The sequence below is a fragment of the Oncorhynchus keta genome, unplaced genomic scaffold (assembly GCF_023373465.1).
Source record: "Oncorhynchus keta strain PuntledgeMale-10-30-2019 unplaced genomic scaffold, Oket_V2 Un_contig_1553_pilon_pilon, whole genome shotgun sequence".
NCBI lineage: Eukaryota > Metazoa > Chordata > Actinopteri > Salmoniformes > Salmonidae > Oncorhynchus > Oncorhynchus keta.
In genome coordinates this window covers 94,321-119,551 of record NW_026279375.1, presented here as the reverse complement: position 1 = coordinate 119,551, position 25,231 = coordinate 94,321, and the positions used below count along the sequence as shown (strand labels likewise).

The following is a 25,231-nucleotide window of genomic DNA, read 5'->3' as shown; positions in this document are numbered from 1 at the left end:
ATATTACTGACTGTTGGAGCTAGAAACACAAGCATTAGATATTTCTGACTGTTGGAGCTAGAAACACAAGCATTAGATATTACTGACTGTTGGAGCTAGATACACAAGCATTTAGTTAGATATTACTGTACTGTTGGAGCTAGAAACACAAGCATTAGATATTACTGACTGTTGGAGCTAGAAACACAAGCATTATATATTACTGACTGTTGGAGCTAGAAACACAAGCATTATATATTACTGACTGTTGGAGCTAGAAACACAAGCATTATATATTACTGTACTGTTGGAGCTAGAAACACAAGCATTAGATATTACTGTACTGTTGGAGCTAGAAACACAAGCATTATATATTACTGACTGTTGGAGCTAGAAACACAAGCATTAGATATTACTGTACTGTTGGAGCTAGAAACACAAGCATTATATATTACTGTACTGTTGGAGCTAGAAACACAAGCATTATATATTACTGTACTGTTGGAGCTAGAAACACAAGCATTAGATATTACTGTACTGTTGGAGCTAGAAACACAAGCATTAGATATTACTGTACTGTTGGAGCTAGAAACACAAGCATTATATATTACTGTACTGTTGGAGCTAGAAACACAAGCATTAGATATTACTGACTGTTGGAGCTAGAAACACAAGCATTAGATATTACTGACTGTTGGAGCTAGAAACACAAGCATTAGATATTACTGTACTGTTGGAGCTAGAAACACCCTCAATAACATTGCTAAAAACATGTATGTGACCAATAACGTGATCATCTCTCTCTCGGTCTCTACCTCCAGGTTTGTTCGTCAGTATCCGTTTGCCCTGCATGCCCTGTGGTCCCTACTGAGTGGTCGAACCCTGGTGGTCCTGGGATCTGAGGAGGGGAGGGTCAGGAGGCTGGTGTCCGCTCTGGCCCTCTACGTGCCTGGACCCGGGCGCTGTGGGGAGAGGGTACAGCCCTGGCTCTCCTGCCCCTTCAGCCTCACTGACCTACAGAGATGGAAACTCATAGGACTGCAGAGGTGAGGAGGAAGGGGCGGGGCCTGTGTTCTTCCTGTTATAACTCTGACCTACAGAGGTGAGGAGGAAGGGGCGGGGCCTGTGTTCTTCCTGTTATAACTCTGACCTACAGAGGTGAGGAGGAAGGGGCGGGGCCTGTGTTCTTCCTGTTATAACACTGACCTACAGAGGTGAGGAGGAAGGGGCGGGGCCTGTGTTCTTCCTGTTATAACTCTGACCTACAGAGGTGAGGAGGAAGGGGCGGGGCCTGTGTTCTTCCTGTTATAACTCTGACCTACAGAGATGGAAACTCATAGGACTGCAGAGGTGAGGAGGAAGGGGCGGGGCCTGTGTTCTTCCTGTTATAACTCTGACCTACAGAGATGAGGAGGAAGGGGCGGGGCCTGTGTTCTTCCTGTTATAACTCTGACCTACAGAGGTGAGGAGGAAGGGGCGGGGCCTGTGTTCTTCCTGTTATAACTCTGACCTACAGAGATGAGGAGGAAGGGGCGGGGCCTGTGTTCTTCCTGTTATAACTCTGACCTACAGAGGTGAGGAGGAAGGGGCGGGGCCTGTGTTCTTCCTGTTATAACTCTGACCTACAGAGGTGAGGCGGAAGGGGCGGGGCCTGTGTTCTTCCTGTTATAACTCTGACCTACAGAGGTGAGGAGGAAGGGGCGGGGCCTGTGTTCTTCCTGTTATAACTCTGACCTACAGAGGTGAGGAGGAAAGGGGCGGGGCCTGTGTTCTTCCTGTTATAACTCTGACCTACAGAGATGAGGAGGAAGGGGCGGGGCCTGTGTTCTTCCTGTTATAACTCTGACCTACAGAGATGAGGAGGAAGGGGCGGGGCCTGTGTTCTTCCTGTTATAACACTGACCTACAGAGGTGAGGAGGAAGGGGCGGGGCCTGTGTTCTTCCTGTTATAACTCTGACCTACAGAGATGAGGAGGAAGGGGCGGGGCCTGTGTTCTTCCTGTTATAACTCTGACCTACAGAGGTGAGGAGGAAGGGGCGGGGCCTGTGTTCTTCCTGTTATAACTCTGACCTACAGAGATGAGGAGGAAGGGGCGGGGCCTGTGTTCTTCCTGTTATAACTCTGACCTACAGAGGTGAGGAGGAAGGGGCGGGGCCTGTGTTCTTCCTGTTATAACTCTGACCTACAGAGATGAGGAGGAAGGGGCGGGGCCTGTGTTCTTCCTGTTATAACTCTGACCTACAGAGGTGAGGAGGAAGGGGCGGGGCCTGTGTTCTTCCTGTTATAACTCTGACCTACAGAGATGGAAACTCATAGGACTGCAGAGGTGAGGAGGAAGGGGCGGGGCTCTACAGCAGCAGGCTGTCACATGACATGATGCTGTCATCAGTCCTGGGGTCAGTCAGTGCATCTTTTGCCCGAAACACTTCCTTTTATAACTAGCCCATATACGGTCAACTTCCTGTTATAGCGAGGTGAGGAGGAAGGGAGGCCATATACGGTCAACTTCCTGTTATAGCGAGCCCATATACGGTCAACTTCCTGTTATAACTAGCCTATATAGGAGGAAGGGGCGGTCAACTTCCTGTTATAGCGAGCCCATATACGGTCAACTTCCTGTTATAACTAGCCTATATACGGTGAACTTCCTGTTATAACTAGCCTATATACGGTAGGACATTATCCTGCCCTATACAGTAGACATGCCTCCTCCCCTATATACAGTAGACATGCCTCCTCCCCTATATACAGTAGACATGCCTCTTCCTACCCTATATACAGTAGACATGCCTCCTCCTCCTACCCTATATACAGTAGACATGCCTCTTCCTACCCTATATACAGTAGACATGCCTCCTCCTCCTACCCTATATACAGTAGACATGCCTCTTCCTCCTACCCTATATACAGTAGACATGCCTCTTCCTCCTACCCTATATACAGTAGACATGCCTCTTCCTCCTACCCTATATACAGTAGACATGCCTCCTCCTACCCTATATACAGTAGACATGCCTCCTACCCTATATACAGTAGACATGCCTCCTACCCTCCTACCCTATATACAGTAGACATGCCTCCTCCTACCCTATATACAGTAGACATGCCTCCTACCCTATATACAGTAGACATGCCTTCCTACCCTATATACAGTAGACATGCCTCCTCCTACCCTATATACAGTAGACATGCCTATCCTGCCCTATATACAGTAGACATGCCTCCTACCCTATATACAGTAGACATGCCTCCTCCTACCCTATATACAGTAGACATGCCTCCTCCTACCCTATATACAGTAGACATGCCTCCTACCCTATATACAGTAGACATGCCTCCTCCTCCTACCCTATATACAGTAGACATGCCTCCTCCTACCCTATATACAGTAGACATGCCTCCTACCCTATATACAGTAGACATGCCTCCTCCTACCCTATATACAGTAGACATGCCTCCTACCCTATATACAGTAGACATGCCTCCTACCCTATATACAGTAGACATGCCTCCTACCCTATATACAGTAGACATGCCTCCTCCTATATACTCCTATATACAGTAGACATGCCTCCTCCTACCCTATATACAGTAGACATGCCTCCTACCCTATATACAGTAGACATGCCTCCTCCTCCTACCCTATATACAGTAGACATGCCTCCTACCCTATATACAGTAGACATGCCTCCTACCCTATATACAGTAGACATGCCTCCTCCTACCCCTATATACAGTAGACATGCCTCCTACCCTATATACAGTAGACATGCCTCCTACCCTATATACAGTAGACATGCCTCCTACCCTATATACAGTAGACATGCCTGCCTCCCTCCAGTAGACATGCCTCCTATATATACAGTAGACATGCCTCCTACCCTATATACAGTAGACATGCCTCCTACCCTATATACAGTAGACATGCCTCCCCTCCAGTAGACATGCCTCCTAAATACAGTAGACATGCCTCCTCCTACCCTATATACAGTAGACATGCCTCCTACCCTATATACAGTAGACATGCCTCCTCCTCCTACCCTATATACAGTAGACATGCCTCCTCCTACCCTATATACAGTAGACATGCCTCCTACCCTATATACAGTAGACATGCCTCCTACCCTATATACAGTAGACATTATCCTACCCTATATACAGTAGACATGCCTCCTACCCTATATACAGTAGACATGCCTCCTCCTGCCCTATATACAGTAGACATGCCTCCTCCTACCTATATACAGTAGACATGCCTCCTACCCTATATACAGTAGACATGCCTCCTCCTACCCTATATACAGTAGACATGCCTCCTCAGTAGACTGCCTCCTACCCTATATACAGTAGACATGCCTCCTACCCTATATACAGTAGACATGCCTCCTCCTACCCCTATATACAGTAGACATGCCTCCTCCTACCCTATATACAGTAGACATGCCTCCTACCCTATATACAGTAGACATGCCTCCCCTCCTACCCTATATACAGTAGACATGCCTCCTACCCTATATACAGTAGACATGCCTCCTCCTACCCTATATACAGTAGACATGCCTCCTACCCTATATACAGTAGACATGCCTCCTATATACAGTAGACATGCCTCCTACCCTATACAGTAGACATGCCTCCTCCAGTACCCTATATACAGTAGACATGCCTCCTACCCTATATACAGTAGACATGCCTCCTACCCTATATACAGTAGACATGCCTCCTACCCTATATACAGTAGACATGCCTCCTCCTCCTACCCTATATACAGTAGACATGCCTCCTACCCTATATACAGTAGACATGCCTCCTACCTACAGTAGACATGCCTCCTCCTATATACAGTAGACATGCCTCCTACCCTATATACAGTAGACATGCCTCCTACCCTATATACAGTAGACATGCCTCCTCCTACCCTATATACAGTAGACATGCCTCCTACCCTATATACAGTAGACATGCCTCCTCCTACCCTATATACAGTAGACATGCCTCCTACTCCTATATACAGTAGACATGCCTCCTCCTAGACCTCCCCTATATACAGTAGACATGCCTCCTCCTACCCTATATACAGTAGACATGCCTCCTACCCTATATATACAGTAGACATGCCTCCTCCTACCCTATATACAGTAGACATGCCTCCTCCTACCCTATATACAGTAGACATGCCTCCTCCTACCCTATATACAGTAGACATGCCTCCTACCATATATACAGTAGACATGCCTCCTCCTACCCTATATACAGTAGACATGCCTCCTACCCTATATACAGTAGACATGCCTCCTCCTACCCTATATACAGTAGACATGCCTCCTACCCTATATACAGTAGACATGCCTCCTACCCTATATACAGTAGACATGCCTCCTCCTCCTACCCTATATACAGTAGACATGCCTCCTCCTCCTACCCTAAATACAGTAGACATGCCTCCTACCCTATATACAGTAGACATGCCTCCTCCTACCCTAAATACAGTAGACATGCCTCCTACCCTATATACAGTAGACATGCCTCCTCCTCTCCTACCCTATATACAGTAGACATGCCTCCTCCTACCCTATATACAGTAGACATGCCTCCTACCCTATATACAGTAGACATGCCTCCTACCCTATATACAGTAGACATGCCTCCTACCCTATATACAGTAGACATGCCTCTCCCTACCCTATATACAGTAGACATGCCTCCTCCTACCCTATATACAGTAGACATGCCTCCTCCTCCCTATATATACAGTAGACATGCCTCCTCCTCCTATATACAGTAGACATGCCTCCTCCTCCTACCCTATATACAGTAGACATGCCTCCTACCCTATATACAGTAGACATGCCTCCTCCTCCTACCCTATATACAGTAGACATGCCTCCTACCCTATATACAGTAGACATGCCTCCTACCCTATATACAGTAGACATGCCTCCTCCTACCCTATATACAGTAGACATGCCTCCTACCCTATATACAGTAGACATGCCTCCTACCCTATATACAGTAGACATGCCTCCTCCTCCTACCCTATATACAGTAGACATGCCTCCTACCCTATATACAGTAGACATGCCTCCTCCTACCCTATATACAGTAGACATGCCTCCTACCCTATATACAGTAGACATGCCTCCTCCTACCCTATATACAGTAGACATGCCTCCTCCTACCCTATATACAGTAGACATGCCTCCTACCCTATATACAGTAGACATGCCTCCTACCCTATATACAGTAGACATGCCTCCTACCCTATATACAGTAGACATGCCTCCTCCTACCCTATATACAGTAGACATGCCTCCTCCTACCCTATATACAGTAGACATGCCTCCTCCTACCCTATATACAGTAGACATGCCTCCTACCCTATATACAGTAGACATGCCTCCTACCCTATATACAGTAGACATGCCTCCTCCTCCTACCCTATATACAGTAGACATGCCTCCTACCCTATATACAGTAGACATGCCTCCTCCTACCCTATATACAGTAGACATGCCTCCTACCCTATATACAGTAGACATGCCTCCTCCTACCCTATATACAGTAGACATGCCTCCTACCCTATATACAGTAGACATGCCTCCCCTATATACAGTAGACATGCCTCTCTACCCTATATACAGTAGACATGCCTCCTCCTCCTACCCTATATACAGTAGACATGCCTCCTACCCTATATACAGTAGACATGCCTCCTACCCTATATACAGTAGACATGCCTCCTGCCTCCTACCCTATATACAGTAGACATGCCTCCTCCTACCCTATATACAGTAGACATGCCTCCTCCTACCCTATATACAGTAGACATGCCTCCTCCTACCCTATATACAGTAGACATGCCTACCCTATATACAGTAGACATGCCTCCTACCCTATATACAGTAGACATGCCTCCTCCTACCCTATATACAGTAGACATGCCTCCTACCCTATATACAGTAGACATGCCTCCTCCTACCCTATATACAGTAGACATGTCCTCCTACCCTATATACAGTAGACATGCCTCCTCCTACCCTATATACAGTAGACATGCCTCCTCCTACCCTATATACAGTAGACATGCCTCCTACCCTATATACAGTAGACATGCCTCCTCCTCCTACCCTATATACAGTAGACATGCCTCCTACCCTATATACAGTAGACATGCCTCCTCCTACCCTATATACAGTAGACATGCCTCCTACCCTATATACAGTAGACATGCCTCCTACCCTATATACAGTAGACATGCCTCCTCCTCCTACCCTAAATACAGTAGACATGCCTCCTACCCTATATACAGTAGACATGCCTCCTACCCTATATACAGTAGACATGCCTCCTCCTCCTACCCTATATACAGTAGACATGCCTCCTACCCTATATACAGTAGACATGCCTCCTCCTACCCTATATACAGTAGACATGCCTCCTCCTACCCTATATACAGTAGACATGCCTCCTCCTACCATATATACAGTAGACATGCCTCCTCCTCCCCTATATACAGTAGACATGCCTCCTACCCTATATACAGTAGACATGCCTCCTACCCTATATACAGTAGACATGCCTCCTCTCCTACCCTATATACAGTAGACATGCCTCCTCCTACCCTATATACAGTAGACATGCCTCCTACCCTATATACAGTAGACATGCCTCCTACCCTATATACAGTAGACATGCCTCCTACCCTATATACAGTAGACATGCCTCCTACCCTATATACAGTAGACATGCCTCCTACCCTATATACAGTAGACATGCCTCCTCCTCCTACCCTATATACAGTAGACATGCCTCCTACCCTATATACAGTAGACATGCCTCCTCCTACCCTATATACAGTAGACATGCCTCCTACCCTATATACAGTAGACATGCCTCCTCCTACCCTATATACAGTAGACATGCCTCCTACCCTATATACAGTAGACATGCCTCCTCCTACCCTATATACAGTAGACATGCCTCCTACCCTATATACAGTAGACATGCCTCCTACCCTATATACAGTAGACATGCCTCCTACCCTATATACAGTAGACATGCCTCCTCCTACCCTATATACAGTAGACATGCCTCCTACCCTATATACAGTAGACATGCCTCCTCCTACCCTATATACAGTAGACATGCCTCCTACCCTATATACAGTAGACATGCCTCCTACCCTATATACAGTAGACATGCCTCCTACCCTATATACAGTAGACATGCCTCCTCCTACCCTATATACAGTAGACATGCCTCCTACCCTATATACAGTAGACATGCCTCCTACCCTATATACAGTAGACATGCCTCCTACCCTATATACAGTAGACATGCCTCCTCCTACCCTATATACAGTAGACATGCCTCCTCCTACCCTATATACAGTAGACATGCCTCCTACCCTATATACAGTAGACATGCCTCCTACCCTATATACAGTAGACATGCCTCCTACCCTATATACAGTAGACATGCCTCCTCCTACCCTATATACAGTAGACATGCCTCCTCCTACCCTATATACAGTAGACATGCCTCCTCCTACCCTATATACAGTAGACATGCCTCCTACCCTATATACAGTAGACATGCCTCCCTACCCTACCCTATATACAGTAGACATGCCTCCTCCTCCTACCCTATATACAGTAGACATGCCTCCTCCTACCCTATATACAGTAGACATGCCTCCTACCCTATATACAGTAGACATGCCTCCTACCCTATATACAGTAGACATGCCTCCTCCTACCCTATATACAGTAGACATGCCTCCTCCTCCTACCCTATATACAGTAGACATGCCTCCTACCCTATATACAGTAGACATGCCTCCTACCCTATATACAGTAGACATGCCTCCTCCTACCCTATATACAGTAGACATGCCTCCTCCTACCCTATATACAGTAGACATGCCTCCTACTCCTATATACAGTAGACATGCCTCCTCCTCCTACCCTATATACAGTAGACATGCCTCTCCTACCCTATATACAGTAGACATGCCTCCTCCTACCCTATATACAGTAGACATGCCTCCTACCCTATATACAGTAGACATGCCTCCTACCCTATATACAGTAGACATGCCTCCTCCTACCCTATATACAGTAGACATGCCTACCTACCCTATATACAGTAGACATGCCTCCTCCTACCCTATATACAGTAGACATGCCTCCTACCCTATATACAGTAGACATGCCTCCTCCTACCCTATATACAGTAGACATGCCTCCTCCTACCCTACCCTATATACAGTAGACATGCCTCCTACCCTATATACAGTAGACATGCCTCCTCCTATATACCCTATATATACAGTAGACATGCCTCCTACCCTATATACAGTAGACATGCCTCCTCCTACCCTATATACAGTAGACATGCCTCCTACCCTATATACAGTAGACATGCCTCCTACCCTATATACAGTAGACATGCCTCCTCCTACCCTATATACAGTAGACATGCCTCCTCCTACCCTATATACAGTAGACATGCCTCCTCCTACCCTATATACAGTAGACATGCCTCCTCCTACCCTATATACAGTAGACATGCCTCCTCCCTATCCTGCCTCTATATACAGTAGACATGCCTCCTCCTACCCTATATACAGTAGACATGCCTCCTACCCTATATACAGTAGACATGCCTCCTACCCTATATACAGTAGACATGCCTCCTCCTACCCTATATACAGTAGACATGCCTCCTACCCTATATACAGTAGACATGCCTCCTCCTCCTACCCTATATACAGTAGACATGCCTCCTACCCTATATACAGTAGACATGCCTCCTCCTCCTACCCTATATACAGTAGACATGCCTCCTCCTACCCTAAATACAGTAGACATGCCTCCTACCCTAAATACAGTAGACATGCCTCCTACCCTATATACAGTAGACATGCCTCCTCCTACCCTATATACAGTAGACATGCCTCCTACCCTATATACAGTAGACATGCCTCCTACCCTATATACAGTAGACATGCCTCCTCCTACCCTATATACAGTAGACATGCCTCCTACCCTATATACAGTGCCTCCTAGACATGCCTCCTACCCTATATACAGTAGACATGCCTCCTCCTACCCTATATACAGTAGACATGCCTCCTCCTACCCTATATACAGTAGACATGCCTCCTACCCTATATACAGTAGACATGCCTCCTCCTACCCTATATACAGTAGACATGCCTCCTCCTACCCTATATACAGTAGACATGCCTCCTACCCTATATACAGTAGACATGCCTCCTACCCTATATACAGTAGACATGCCTCCTCCTACCCTATATACAGTAGACATGCCTCCTCCTACCCTATATACAGTAGACATGCCTCCTACCCTATATACAGTAGACATGCCTCCTCCTACCCTATATACAGTAGACATGCCTCCTCCTACCCTATATACAGTAGACATGCCTCCTCCTCCTACCCTATATACAGTAGACATGCCTCCTCCTACCCTATATACAGTAGACATGCCTCCTCCTACCCTATATACAGTAGACATGCCTCCTACCCTATATACAGTAGACATGCCTCCTACCCTATATACAGTAGACATGCCTCCTCCTACCCTATATACAGTAGACATGCCTCCTTCCTCCTACCCTATATACAGTAGACATGCCTCCTACCCTATATACAGTAGACATGCCTCCTACCCTATATATACAGTAGACATGCCTCCTACCCTATATACAGTAGACATGCCTCCTCCATGCCTCCTACCCTATATACAGTAGACATGCCTCCTCCTACCCTATATACAGTAGACATGCCTCCCTACCCTATATACAGTAGACATGCCTCCTACCCTATATACAGTAGACATGCCTCCTACCCTATATACAGTAGACATGCCTCCTACCCTATATACAGTAGACATGCCTCCTACCCTATATACAGTAGACATGCCTCCTCCTACCCTATATACAGTAGACATGCCTCCTACCCTATATACAGTAGACATGCCTCCTCCTCCTACCCTATATACAGTAGACATGCCTCCTCCTACCCTATATACAGTAGACATGCCTCCTCCTACCCTATATACAGTAGACATGCCTCCTACCATATATACAGTAGACATGCCTCCTCCTACCCTATATACAGTAGACATGCCTCCTACCCTATATACAGTAGACATGCCTCCTCCTACCCTATATACAGTAGACATGCCTCCTACCCTATATACAGTAGACATGCCTCCTACCCTATATACAGTAGACATGCCTCCTCCTCCTACCCTATATACAGTAGACATAGACATGCCTCCTCCTACCCTATATACAGTAGACATGCCTCCTACCCTATATACAGTAGACATATATATACAGTAGACATGCCTCCCCTACCCTATATACAGTAGACATGCCTCCTCCTCCTACCTACTATATACAGTAGACATGCCTCCTCCTACCCTATATACAGTAGACATGCCTCCTACCCTATATACAGTAGACATGCCTCCTAACCTATATACAGTAGACATGCCTATCCTACCCTATATACAGTAGACATGCCTCCTCCTACCCTATATACAGTAGACATGCCTCCTACTCCTATATACAGTAGACATGCCTCCTCCTACCCTATATACAGTAGACATGCCTCCTACCCTATATACAGTAGACATGTCTCCTCCTACCCTATATACAGTAGACATGCCTCCTCCTACCCTATATACAGTAGACATGCCTCCTACCCTATATACAGTAGACATGCCTCCTACCCTATATACAGTAGACATGCTATCCTACCCTATATACAGTAGACATGCCTCCTCCTACCCTATATACAGTAGACATGCCTCCTCCTACCCTATATACAGTAGACATGCCTCCTACCCTATATACAGTAGACATGCCTCCTCCTACCCTATATACAGTAGACATGCCTCCTCCTACCCTATATACAGTAGACATGCCTCCTCCTACCCTATATACAGTAGACATGCCTCCTCAGTAGACATGCCTCCTCCTATATACAGTAGACATGCCTCCTCCTCCTACCCTATATACAGTAGACATGCCTCCTCCTCCTACCCTATATACAGTAGACATGCCTCCTCCTCCTACCCTATATACAGTAGACATGCCTCCTACCCTATATACAGTAGACATGCCTCCTACCCTATATACAGTAGACATGCCTCCTACCCTATATACAGTAGACATGACTCCTACCCTATATACAGTAGACATGCCTCCTCCTACCCTATATACAGTAGACATGCCTCCTACCCTATATACAGTAGACATGCCTCCTCCTCCTACCCTATATACAGTAGACATGCCTCCTCCTCCTACCCTATATACAGTAGACATGCCTCTTCCTCCTACCCTATATACAGTAGACATGCCTCCTACCCTATATACAGTAGACATGCCTCCTACCCTATATACAGTAGACATTCTCCTACCCTATATACAGTAGACATGCCTCCTACCCTATATACAGTAGACATGCCTTCTACCCTATATACAGTAGACATGCCTCCTCCTACCCTATATACAGTAGACATGCCTCCTCCTACCCTATATACAGTAGACATGACTCCTACCCTATATACAGTAGACATGCCGCCGACTCCTACCCTATATACAGTAGACATGCCTCCTACCCTATATACAGTAGACATGCCTCCTCCTACCCTATATACAGTAGACATGCCTCCTCCTACCCTATATACAGTAGACATGCCTCCTACCCTATATACAGTAAACATTTTCCTACCCTATATACAGTAGACATGCCTCCTACCCTATATACAGTAGACATGCCTCCTCCTACCCTATATACAGTAGACATGCCTCCTCCTACCCTATATACAGTAGACATGCCTCCTCCTCACCCTATATATAGTAGACATGCCTCCTACCCTATATACAGTAGACATGCCTATCCTACCCTATATACAGTAGACATGCCTCCTACCCTATATACAGTAGACATGCCTCCTACCCTATATACAGTAGACATGCCTCCTCCTACCCTATATACAGTAGACATGCCTCCTCCTACATGCCTATATATATACAGTAGACATGCCTCCTACCCTATATACAGTAGACATGCCTCCTCCTACCCTATATACAGTAGACATGCCTCCTAGTAGACATGCCTCCTCCTACCCTATATACAGTAGACATGCCTCCTACCCTATATACAGTAGACATGCCTCCTCCTACCCTATATACAGTAGACATGCCTCCTCCTACCCTATATATAGTAGACATGCCTCCTACCCTATATACAGTAGACATGCCTCCTCCTACCCTATATATAGTAGACATGCTTCCTACTCCTATATACAGTAGACATGCCTCCTCCTACCCTATATACAGTAGACATGCCTCCTACCCTATATACAGTAGACATGCCTCCTCCTACCCTATATACAGTAGACATGCCTCCTCCTACCCTATATACAGTAGACATGCCTCCTCCTACCCTATATACAGTAGACATGCCTCCTACCCTATATACAGTAGACATGCCTCCTACCCTATATACAGTAGACATGCCTCCTCCTACCCTATATACAGTAGACATGCCTCCTACCCTATATACAGTAGACATGCCTCCTACCCTATATACAGTAGACATGCCTCCTACCCTATATACAGTAGACATGCCTCCTACCCTATATACAGTAGACATGCCTCCTCCTACCCTATATACAGTAGACATGCCTCCTACCCTATATACAGTAGACATGCCTCCTCCTACCCTATATACAGTAGACATGCCTCCTACCCTATATACAGTAGACATGTCTCCTACCCTATATACAGTAGACATGCCTCCTCCTACCCTATATACAGTAGACATGCCTCCTACCCTATATACAGTAGACATGCCTCCTCCTACCCTATATACAGTAGACATGCCTCCTCCTACCCTATATACAGTAGACATGCCTCCTACCCTATATACAGTAGACATGCCTCCTACCCTATATACAGTAGACATGCCTCCTCCTCCTACCCTATATACAGTAGACATGCCTCCTACCCTATATACAGTAGACATGCCTCCTACCCTATATACAGTAGACATGCCTCCTCCTACCCTATATACAGTAGACATGCCTCCTACCCTATATACAGTAGACATGCCTCCTCCTACCCTATATACAGTAGACATGCCTCCTACCCTATATACAGTAGACATGCCTCCTCCTACCCTATATACAGTAGACATGCCTCCTCCTACCCTATATACAGTAGACATGCCTCCTACCCTATATACAGTAGACATGCCTCCTACCCTATATACAGTAGACATGCCTCCTCCTACCCTATATACAGTAGACATGCCTCCTCCTACCCTATATACAGTAGACATGCCTCCTCCTCCTACCCTATATACAGTAGACATGCCTCCTCCTACCCTATATACAGTAGACATGCCTCCTACCCTATATACAGTAGACATGCCTCCTCCTACCCTATATACAGTAGACATGCCTCCTCCTACCCTATATATACAGTAGACATGCCTCCTCCTACCCTATATACAGTAGACATGCCTCTCCTACCCTATATACAGTAGACATGCCTCCTACTCTATATACAGTAGACATGCCTCCTACCCTATATACAGTAGACATGCCTCCTCCTACCCTATATACAGTAGACATGCCTCCTACCCTATATACAGTAGACATGCCTCCTCCTACCCTATATACAGTAGACATGCCTCCTCCTACCCTATATACAGTAGACATGCCTCCTCCTACCCTATATACAGTAGACATGCCTCCTCCTACCCTATATACAGTAGACATGCCTCCTCCTACCCTATATACAGTAGACATGCCTCCTCCTACCCTATATACAGTAGACATGCCTCCTCCTACCCTATATACAGTAGACATGCCTCCTCCTACCCTATATACAGTAGACATGCCTCCTCCTACCCTATATACAGTAGACATGCCTCCTACCCTATATACAGTAGACATGCCTCCTCCTACCCTATATACAGTAGACATGCCTCCTCCTACCCTATATACAGTAGACATGCCTCCTCCTACCCTATATACAGTAGACATGCCTCCTCCTACCCTATATACAGTAGACATGCCTCCTCCTACCCTATATACAGTAGACATGCCTCCTCCTACCCTATATACAGTAGACATGCCTCCTCCTACCCTATATACAGTAGACATGCCTCCTACCCTATATACAGTAGACATGCCTCCTACCCTATATACAGTAGACATGCCTCCTACCCTATATACAGTAGACATGCCTCCTACCCTATATACAGTAGACATGCCTCCTACCCTATATACAGTAGACATGCCTCCTACCCTATATACAGTAGACATGCCTCCTACCCTATATACAGTAGACATGCCTCCTCCTACCCTATATACAGTAGACATGCCTCCTACCCTATATACAGTAGACATGCCTCCTACCCTATATACAGTAGACATGCCTCCTACCCTAAATACAGTAGACATGCCTCCTACCCTATATACAGTAGACATGCCTCCTCCTACCCTATATACAGTAGACATGCCTCCTACCCTATATACAGTAGACATGCCTCCTACCCTATATACAGTAGACATGCCTCCTCCTACCCTATATACAGTAGACATGCCTCCTCCTACCCTATATACAGTAGACATGCCTCCTAGCTCCTACTCATACAGACAGCCTAATGAGCATAGTTCTCATTTTGCAGCCTTAAATTAAAGTATAAAAAGTGCATTTATTTGGGTTTTCCCCCATTGATCAATATAAAATCTGTCTAGACTTTCACGAGGCGCTTTGCATCTCACTCAGACTGAAGTTCTCCTCCCTCTTTCCCTCCCAGGATGGCGTCTCCGGTGGGGACCAGCATGCTCTGCTCTCTGTCTCGCTACAGCCGTTACATCTCCGTCCTGGACGCCGACCGGAAGACCCTCCGTTGCCCCGGCTACCGCGGAACCCTCCTGGCCAACGTGGCGGACCACCGAACCCGTCTGCGTCGAGGTTCAACCTACTTCCTTCATCTCCAGAACGTGCTCAGTGGACTGGCTTCCCGGGCCTTCCTCCTTAGCTTTACGCATCACCTCCACCTTCCCATCAGCCACCTGGAGGAGAGACAGGAAGTGGAGGAGAGGACGAGAGGCTTCCTGAGGGATCAGCTCAGGCTTGGGGAAGACGACTGTTCCATCCTGATGTACCTGAGTCAGCTGATCACACAGCACTACCTGGACAGTACCTCCGGAGGAGCTGTTACTACACAACCCCACCTGGAGAAGGAGAACACGCCTGGAACCACACAGCAGGACCTGGAAGCTAACAACATACTAGACCCTACCACTGGGGGCACTATAAACTCAGAGCAGTACCTAGACCCTACCACAGGGGGTGCTGTAGACCAACAAGACCCTGAGTCTAATACTGGAGGCAGAGTGAATACAGGGCAGTACCTAGACCCTACCACTGGGGGCGCTATAACCCCAGAGACGGGCATAGAGCCTACCACTGGGGGCGCTATAACCTCAGAGACGGGCCTAGACCCTACCACTGGGGGCACTATAACCTCAGAGACGGGCCTAGACCCTACCACTGGGGGCGCTATAACCCCAGAGACGGGCCTAGACCCTACCACTGGGGGCGCTATAACCCCAGAGACGGGCCTAGACCCTACCACTGGGGGCGCTATAACCCCAGAGACGGGCCTAGACCCTACCACTGGGGGCGCTATAACCCCAGAGACGGGCCTAGACCCTACCACTGGGGGCGCTATAACCCCAGAGACGGGCCTAGACTCTACCACTGGGTGCGCTATAACCCCAGAGACTGGCATAGACTCTACCACTGGGGGCGCTATAACCCCAGAGACGGGCCTAGACCCTACCACTGGGGGCGCTATAACCCCAGAGACGGGCCTAGACCCTACCACTGGGGGCGCTATAACGCCAGCGCAGTACATAGACCCTTCCACTGGGGGCGCTATAACCCCAGCGCAGTACCTCGACCCTACCACTGGGGGCGCTATAACCCCAGAGCAGTACCTAGACCCTACCACTGGGGGCGCTATAACCCCAGAGCAGTACCTCGACCCTACCGTCCATCAGTCTGCTACTAGGAGCAGAGCTCCACCCAGCTTCACCTTTAACTACACCACCAGTCTCCTATACAAGATCTGATCTGAAACACTGACTGGGGCCGAATCTCCTGAGAGCCTTCAAGTCCTCTCTACTCACCTCCTCAAAACAACACCGGAGGAGACAGATCTGCGGTAGATTCACTCTGGGTTGGAGATGGGAGGGCCCATCTCTGTCTCCTAGGTAATCAGGAGAGACTGGGGGCCTGTCTCTGTCTCCTAGGTAATCAGGAGAGACTGAGGGCCCGTCTCTGGTCTCCTAGGTAATCAGGAGAGACGGAGGGCCTGTCTCTGTCTCCTCGGTAACCAGGAGAGACTGAGGGCCTGTCTCTGTCTCCTAGGTAACCAGGAGAGACTGAGGGCCCGTCTCTGTCTCCTAGGTAACCAGGAGAGACTGAGGGCCTGTCTCCTAGGTAACTGTCTCTAGGTAACCAGGAGAGACTGAGGGCCTGTCTCTGTCTCCTAGGTAACCAGGAGAGACTGAGGGCCTGTCTCTGTCTCCTAGGTAACCAGGAGAGACTGAGGGCCTGTCTCTGGTAACCAGGAGAGACTGAGGGCCTGTCTCTGTCTCCTAGGTAACCAGGAGAGACGGAGGGCCTGTCTCTGTCTCCTAGGTAACCAGGAGAGACGGAGGGCCTGTCTCTGTCTCCTAGGTAACCAGGAGAGACTGAGGGCCTGTCTCTGTCTCCTAGGTAACCAGGAGAGACGGAGGGCCTGTCTCTGTCTCCTAGGTAACCAGGAGAGACGGAGGGCCTGTCTCTGTCTCCTAGGTAACCAGGAGAGACGGAGGGCCTGTCTCTGTCTCCTAGGTAACCAGGAGAGACGGAGGGCCTGTCTCTGTCTCCTAGGTAACCAGGAGAGACGGAGGGCCTGTCTCTGTCTCCTAGGTAACCAGGAGAGACGGAGGGCCTGTCTCTGTCTCCTAGGTAACCAGGAGAGACTGAGGGCCTGTCTCTGTCTCCTAGGTAACCAGGAGAGACTGAGGGCCTGTCTCTGTCTCCTAGGTAACCAGGAGAGACTGAGGGCCTGTCTCTGTCTCCTAGGTAACCAGGAGAGACGGAGGGCCTGTCTCTGTCTCCTAGGTAACCAGGAGAGACGGAGGGCCTGTCTCTGTCTCCTAGGTAACCAGGAGAGACGGAGGGCCTGTCTCTGTCTCCTAGGTAACCAGGAGAGACGGAGGGCCTGTCTCTGTCTCCTAGGTAACCAGGAGAGACGGAGGGCCTGTCTCTGTCTCCTAGGTAACCAGGAGAGACGGAGGGCCTGTCTCTGTCTCCTAGGTAACCAGGAGAGACGGAGGGCCTGTCTCTGTCTCCTAGGTAACCAGGAGAGACGGAGGGCCTGTCTCCTAGGTAACCAGGAGAGACGGAGGGGGTTGAATGTAATGTAGCAGTGTTCACGTCAGTGACGTCACCGTCATGCTGTCCATCAAGTCCTCCTTCCGATGAATGGCCTGACCCTGGGGGGCGGGGGAACCTGGTTGATAAGTCACTATGAACCGTCCTTCCGATGAATGGCCTGACCCTGGGGGGCGGGGGAACCTGGTTGATAAGTCACTATGAACCGTCCTTCCGATGAATGCCCTGACCCTGGGGGGCGGGGGAACCTGGTTGATTGGTTGACAAGTCACTATGAACCGTCCTTCTGATGAATGGCCTGGCCTTGGGGGCGGGGGGAACCTGGTTGACAAGTCACTATGAACCGTCCTTCTGATGAATGGCCTGACCCTGGGGGCGGGGGAACCTGGTTGATAAGTCACTATGAACCCTCCTTCTGATGAATACCCTGACCCTGGGGGCGGGGGAACCTGGTTGATAAGTCACTATGAACCCTCCTTCTGATGAATACCCTAACCCTGGGGGCGGGGAACCTGGTTGATTGGTTGACAAGTCACTATGAACCGTCCTTCTGATGAATGCCCTAACCTTGGGGGCGGGGGAACCTGGTTGATAAGTCACTATGAACCCTCCTTCTGATGAATACCCTGACCCTGGGGGCGGGGGAACCTGGTTGATAAGTCACTATGAACCGTCCTTCTGATGAATACCCTAACCTTGGGGGCGGGGGAACCTGGTTGATAAGTCACTATGAACCGTCCTTCCGATGAATACCCTGGGGGCGGGGGAACCTGGTTGATAAGTCACTATGAACCGTCCTTCTGATGAATGGCCTGACCTTGGGGGCGGGGGAACCTGGTTGATAAGTCACTATGAACCGTCCTTCTGATGAATGCCCTGACCTTGGGGGCGGGGGAACCTGGTTGATAAGTCACTATGAACCGTCCTTCTGATGAATGCCCTGACCTTGGGGGCGGGGGAACCTGGTTGATAAGTCACTATGAACCGTCCTTCCGATGAATGCCCTGACCCTGGGGGGCGGGGGAACCTGGTTGATAAGTCACTATGAACCGTCCTTCTGATGAATGCCCTAACCTTGGGGGGCGGGGGAACCTGGTTGATTGGTTGACAAGTCACTATGAACCGTCCTTCTGATCTGAGCGAGAAGTGTGTGTGTTGTGTGAAACGTTAATATGTTCTGTGTGTGTGTGAAACGTTAATATGAGGCATGTTTGTGTGTGTGTGTGTGTGAAACGTTAATATGTTCTGTGTGTGTGTGAAACGTTAATATGTTTGTGTGTGTGTGTGTGTGAAACGTTAATATGTTCTGTGTGTGTGTGAAACGTTAATATGAGGCATGTTCTGTGTGTGTGTGTGTGTGTGAAACGTTAATATGTTCTGTGTGTGTGTGAAACGTTAATATGAGGCATGTTCTGTGTGTGTGTGTGAAACGTTAATATGTTCTGTGTGTGTGTGTGTGTGTGTGTGTGAAAACGTTAATAGGAGGCATGTTGTGTGTGTGTGTGTGTGTGTGTGTGTGTGTGTGTGTGTGTGTGTGTGTGTGTGTGTGTGTGTGTGTGTGTGTGTGTGTGTGTGTGTGTGTGTGTAACGTTAATAGGAGGCATGTTCTGTGTGTGTGTGAAACGTTAATATGTTCCATGTGTGTGTTCGTGCCGGTCTGTCTCCCGTGACGTTGCATGTTGTCCACGGAACCACAGTACTACTACAGTTGCTTAGGAACGCGTTGACGTTGTAAAATGACCAGATTGGTGCCCATTCAACACATCTAATCTAACAAAAGAGGATCAAAGACCAGATTGGTGCCCATTCAACACATCTAATCTAACAAAAGAGGATCAAAGACCAGATTGGTGCCCATTCAACACATCTAATCTAACAAAAGAGGATCAAAGACCAGATTGGTGCCCATTCAACACATCTAATCTAACAAAAGACGATCATTTGTCATATCTGTCACGGTGTAGTTACTTAAGTCCTGATATATTGGACTGTTTTCCCTTTTTCAGGTTTAGAAGAAGAGGTGACCGCTAAATGCTAACTCCCATCCGTATAAGCTGGTAGCATAGCTAGCATACAGAAATCGTTGATGGTAGTAGTCATGTCGTTTAAAAAAACAAAAAAACGAATGCACTTGATTGGTGACGATGACATGAGTTGATGTTAACGTCCACACAAGCATTATACCTCAACATCGTGTGAAATAGACAATAGCTTAAATGTAGGCTAATTTAGCTTTGGGGTAGGAGGGGGGGGGCAATGAGGAAGCTTAGGGATCTTAACCCCCCGACGCGTTTCCATGGCAACGGTGTTCCCATTGTTTTGATTTAGCTTTGGGGTGGGGGGGGAGGGACAATGAGGAAGCTTAGGGATCTTAACCCCCGACGCGTTTCCATGACAACGGCGTTCCCATTGTTTTGATTTAGGTAGGGGGGGAGGGACAATGAGGAAGCTTAGGGATCTTAACCCCCCGACGCGTTTCCATGGCAACGGCGTTCCCATTGTTTTTGTTCAGTTGGATTTAGCTCGTGACTGCATCTGTAACCAACGACGTGTATATAAACTCTGGACTGTTGATTGCTTTGTTTTGGCCATTTAGAGGCTTTAAGCCACTGGTCGGCCATTTTGACAGTCCTCCATAGGATTGAATGGAATTCTACAGCATTTCAATTAAAGGTTTCGAGGACCAAATTACATGTATTTCAGTACTTGTTGTTGTTGTAGTTTGGGACAGTAACATTAGTATTTTTAAGGGGGAGGGGGGGTGGGGACGTTTATTTATTTTTAGTGTAGCTCACATGTGTAAAATGATACATTTTAAGGTGTTTAATGGAATAAACGTGTCAGAAATGAATGTTGTGACATTAGTAAATGGATTTCTATATCTTCCAACATATTATTTACAATTGAGAGCCAAGATGGCTGCCGGTGGCTTCAATACAGCACCCCCTGTCAGCCATCCAGGGTTTATACACATTAAGGAGAGCCAAGATGGCTGCCGGTGGCTTCAATACAGCACCCCCCCGTCAGCCATCCAGGGTTTATACACATCATTAAGGAGAGCCAAGATGGCTGCCGGTGGCTTCAATACAGCACCACCCTGTCAGCCATCCAGGATTTATACACATCATTAAGGAGAGCCAAGATGGCTGCCGGTGGCTTCAATACAGCACCCCCCTGTCAGCCATCCAGGGTTTATACACATCATTAAGGAGAGCCAAGATGGCTGCCGGTGGCTTCAATACAGCACCCCCCTGTCAGCCATCCAGGGTTTATACACATCATTAAGGAGAGCCAAGATGGCTGCCGGTGGCTTCAATACAGCGCCCCTTTGTCAGCCATCCAGGGTTTATACACATCATTAAGGAGAGCCAAGATGGCTGCCGGTGGCTTCAATACAGCGCCCCTTTGTCAGCCATCCAGGGTTTATACACATCATTAAGGAGAGCCAAGATGGCTGCCGGTGGCTTCAATACAGCGCCCCTTTGTCAGCCATCCAGGGTTTATACACATCATTAAGGAGAGCCAAGATGGCTGCCGGTGGGTTCAATACAGCACCCCCCTGTCAGCCATCCAGGGTTTATACACATCATTAAGGAGAGCCAAGATGGCTGCCGGTGGCTTCAATACAGCGCCCCTTTGTCAGCCATCCAGGGTTTATACACATCATTAAGGAGAGCCAAGATGGCTGCCGGTGGCTTCAATACAGCGCCCCTTTGTCAGCCATCCAGGGTTCATACACATCATTGATTTATAGAGCCCCATAGTGGTGTCATAATTCCCATAAAACCTAGCGGTCAAATAGGGAAATGGTTCCAATCATTTTTCCACCATGTTAATCTCTCTCGGACACGGTGACTTTTATCAATATATTCGGCTCCGTTTACTCTGATTTGAAAATGCTAATTATCATCAAAGTAGACATGCACAACTACAAATCCCAGCATGCTCCTGCACGTCATCTCCAGCTGACACCTTTGCTAACAGGTATTGTGTCAATTAAAAACTTACACAAGACAGTTCGGCAGAATTGTCCATTTAAATTAAATGTAGCCAATTTATTAATAACTACATTTAGCTAACATTAGATGGTTAATACAGAGATTCTTACCTTTGTCTCGATTAGTTAGTCTCTTGTCCAGATCATCATGGTATGTGTAGTTCTTTATGATAGCCACATTAGCAGCTAATTAGCATTTCTTTGTTTTTTTGTGTGTGGGGGGTTAATAAAGGCAACCTATATTTTATTTAAAGAATCACCTTGTCAAGAGAGATTTACACAGCCCTTATTTTAAGATCCTGAACTGTATTCTGGGAAAAATCTGAACCATTTCCCTGTTATTGGGTCCTATGACTGTACTGTGGTACTCTGTACAGAGACTGTCAGATGCACCATAAATACCTGAAGGTAAAGCAGTACTGGAAGCCATATTTAAAATGGCATACGTGGAGCATGCTGGGAAAAAATCTAATTTAAAACAGGACTTAAATGTGTTTTCTGATGGTCACCGTTCATAATAATATAATAATATATAATAATAATAATAATAATAATAATATCACCGTTCATATAATACATTAAATACATACAGTTGAAGTCAGAAGTTTACATACACTTAGGTTGGAGTCATTCAAACTTGTTTTTCAACCACTTCACATTTCTTGTTGACAAACTATAGTTTTGGCAAGTCGGTCAGGACATTACATTTACATTTAAGTCATTTAGCAGACGCGCTCTTATCCAGAGCGACTTACAAATTGGTGCATACACCTTATGACATCCAGTGGAACAGCCACTTGCATCTAAATCTTTTTTTTGGGGGGGGGGGGTGAGAAGGATTACTTACCCTTACTTACCCTATCCTAGGTATTCCATCTACTTCGTGCATGACACAAGTCATTTTTCCAACAATTGTTTACAGACAGATTACTGTCACGAGGAATGAGCAAAAATTCACCCAATTTATTGTGGGAAGATTGTGGAAGGCTACCCAAAACGTTTGACCCAAGTTAAACTTCTGACCCACTGGGAATGTGATGAAAGAAATAAAAGCTTAAATAAATCTTTCTCTCTACTATTATTCTGACATTTCACATTCTTAAAATAAAGTGGTGATCCTAACTGACCTAAAACAGGGATTTTTACTTGGATTAAATTGGAGAAATTGTGAAAAACTGAGTTTAAATTTATTTGGCTAAGGTGTATGTAAACTTCCTACTTCAACTGTACATCAGACGATATTGGCGAGCTATTTTCACAGGTACATTATTTTCCCCATTTCAACCTGATGCTTAAATATTGTGATATTTCAACCTGGAAGTAACTTGTAAAAGGAGAAGTGCAATGTAACAACACAACAACAACCAGGAAATATGTACCAACAACAACAACCAGGAAATATGTACCAACAACAACAACCAGGAAATGGTTATTCCATCTATAACCTGTTACCAGACCATTCCATCTATAACCTGTTACCGGACCATTCCATCTATAACCTGTTACCAGACCATTCCATCTATAACCTGTTACCAGACCATTCCATCTATAACCTGTTACCAGACCATTCCATCTATAACCTGTTACCAGACCATTCCATCTATAACCTGTTACCAGACCATTCCATCTATAACCTGTTACCAGACCATTCCATCTATAACCTGTTACCAGACCATTCCATCTATAACCTGTTACCAGACCATTCCATCTATAACCTGTTACCAGACCATTCCATCTATAACCTGTTACCAGACCATTCCATCTATAACCTGTTACCAGACCATTCCATCTATAACCTGTTACCAGACCATTCCATCTATAACCTGTTACCAGACCATTCCATCTATAACCTGTTACCAGACCATTCCATCTATAACCTGTTACCATTCCATCTATAACCTGTTACCAGACCATTCCATCTATAACCTGTTACCAGACCATTCCATCTATAACCTGTTACCAGACCATTCCATCTATAACCTGTTACCAGACCATTCCATCTACAACCTGTTACCAGACCATTCCATCTATAACCTGTTACCAGACCATTCCATCTATAACCTGTTACCAGACCATTCCATCTATAACCTGTTACCAGACCATTCCATCTATAACCTGTTACCAGACCATTCCATCTACACATCTATAACCTGTTACCAGACCATTCCATCTATAACCTGTTACCAGACCATTCCATCTATAACCTGTTACCAGACCATTCCATCTATAACCTGTTACCAGACCATTCCATCTATAACCTGTTACCTGACCATTCCATCTACAACCTGTTACCAGACCATTCCATCTACAACCTGTTACCAGACCATTCCATCTATAACCTGTTACCAGACCATTCCATCTATAACCTGTTACCAGACCATTCCATCTATAACCTGTTACCAGACCATTCCATCTATAACCTGTTACCAGACCATTCCATCTATAACCTGTTACCAGACCATTCCATCTATAACCTGTTACCAGACCATTCCATCTATAACCTGTTACCAGACCATTCCATCTATAACCTGTTACCAGACCATTCCATCTACAACCTGTTACCAGACCATTCCATCTACACATCTATAACCTGTTACCAGACCATTCCATCTATAACCTGTTACCAGACCATTCCATCTATAACCTGTTACCATTCCATCTATAACCTGTTACCATTCCATCTATAACCTGTTACCAGACCATTCCATCTATAACCTGTTACCAGACCATTCCATCTATAACCTGT

General features: G+C 46.7%; 1 protein-coding gene and 1 long non-coding RNA gene across 2 annotated transcripts; both read left to right on the top strand.

Moving 5' to 3' along the window:
• Window positions 1-800: 800 nt before the first annotated feature.
• Window positions 801-17,804, top strand: LOC127919015 (nuclear pore complex protein DDB_G0274915-like; the record flags this gene model as incomplete). The annotated part of the gene is made up of 4 exons (XM_052502362.1): window positions 801-1,025; window positions 15,853-17,474; window positions 17,561-17,638; window positions 17,709-17,804. Coding segments are annotated over 2 exons (1,549 nt in total), but the record flags the coding sequence as incomplete, so codon positions are not given.
• A 1,909-nt stretch (window positions 17,805-19,713) lies between these two features.
• LOC127919018 (uncharacterized) lies at window positions 19,714-21,339 on the top strand. The gene is made up of 2 exons (XR_008101681.1): window positions 19,714-19,927; window positions 19,971-21,339. It is a non-coding gene; the product is annotated as an uncharacterized LOC127919018 (long non-coding RNA).
• The last annotated feature ends 3,892 nt before the right edge of the window (window positions 21,340-25,231 follow it).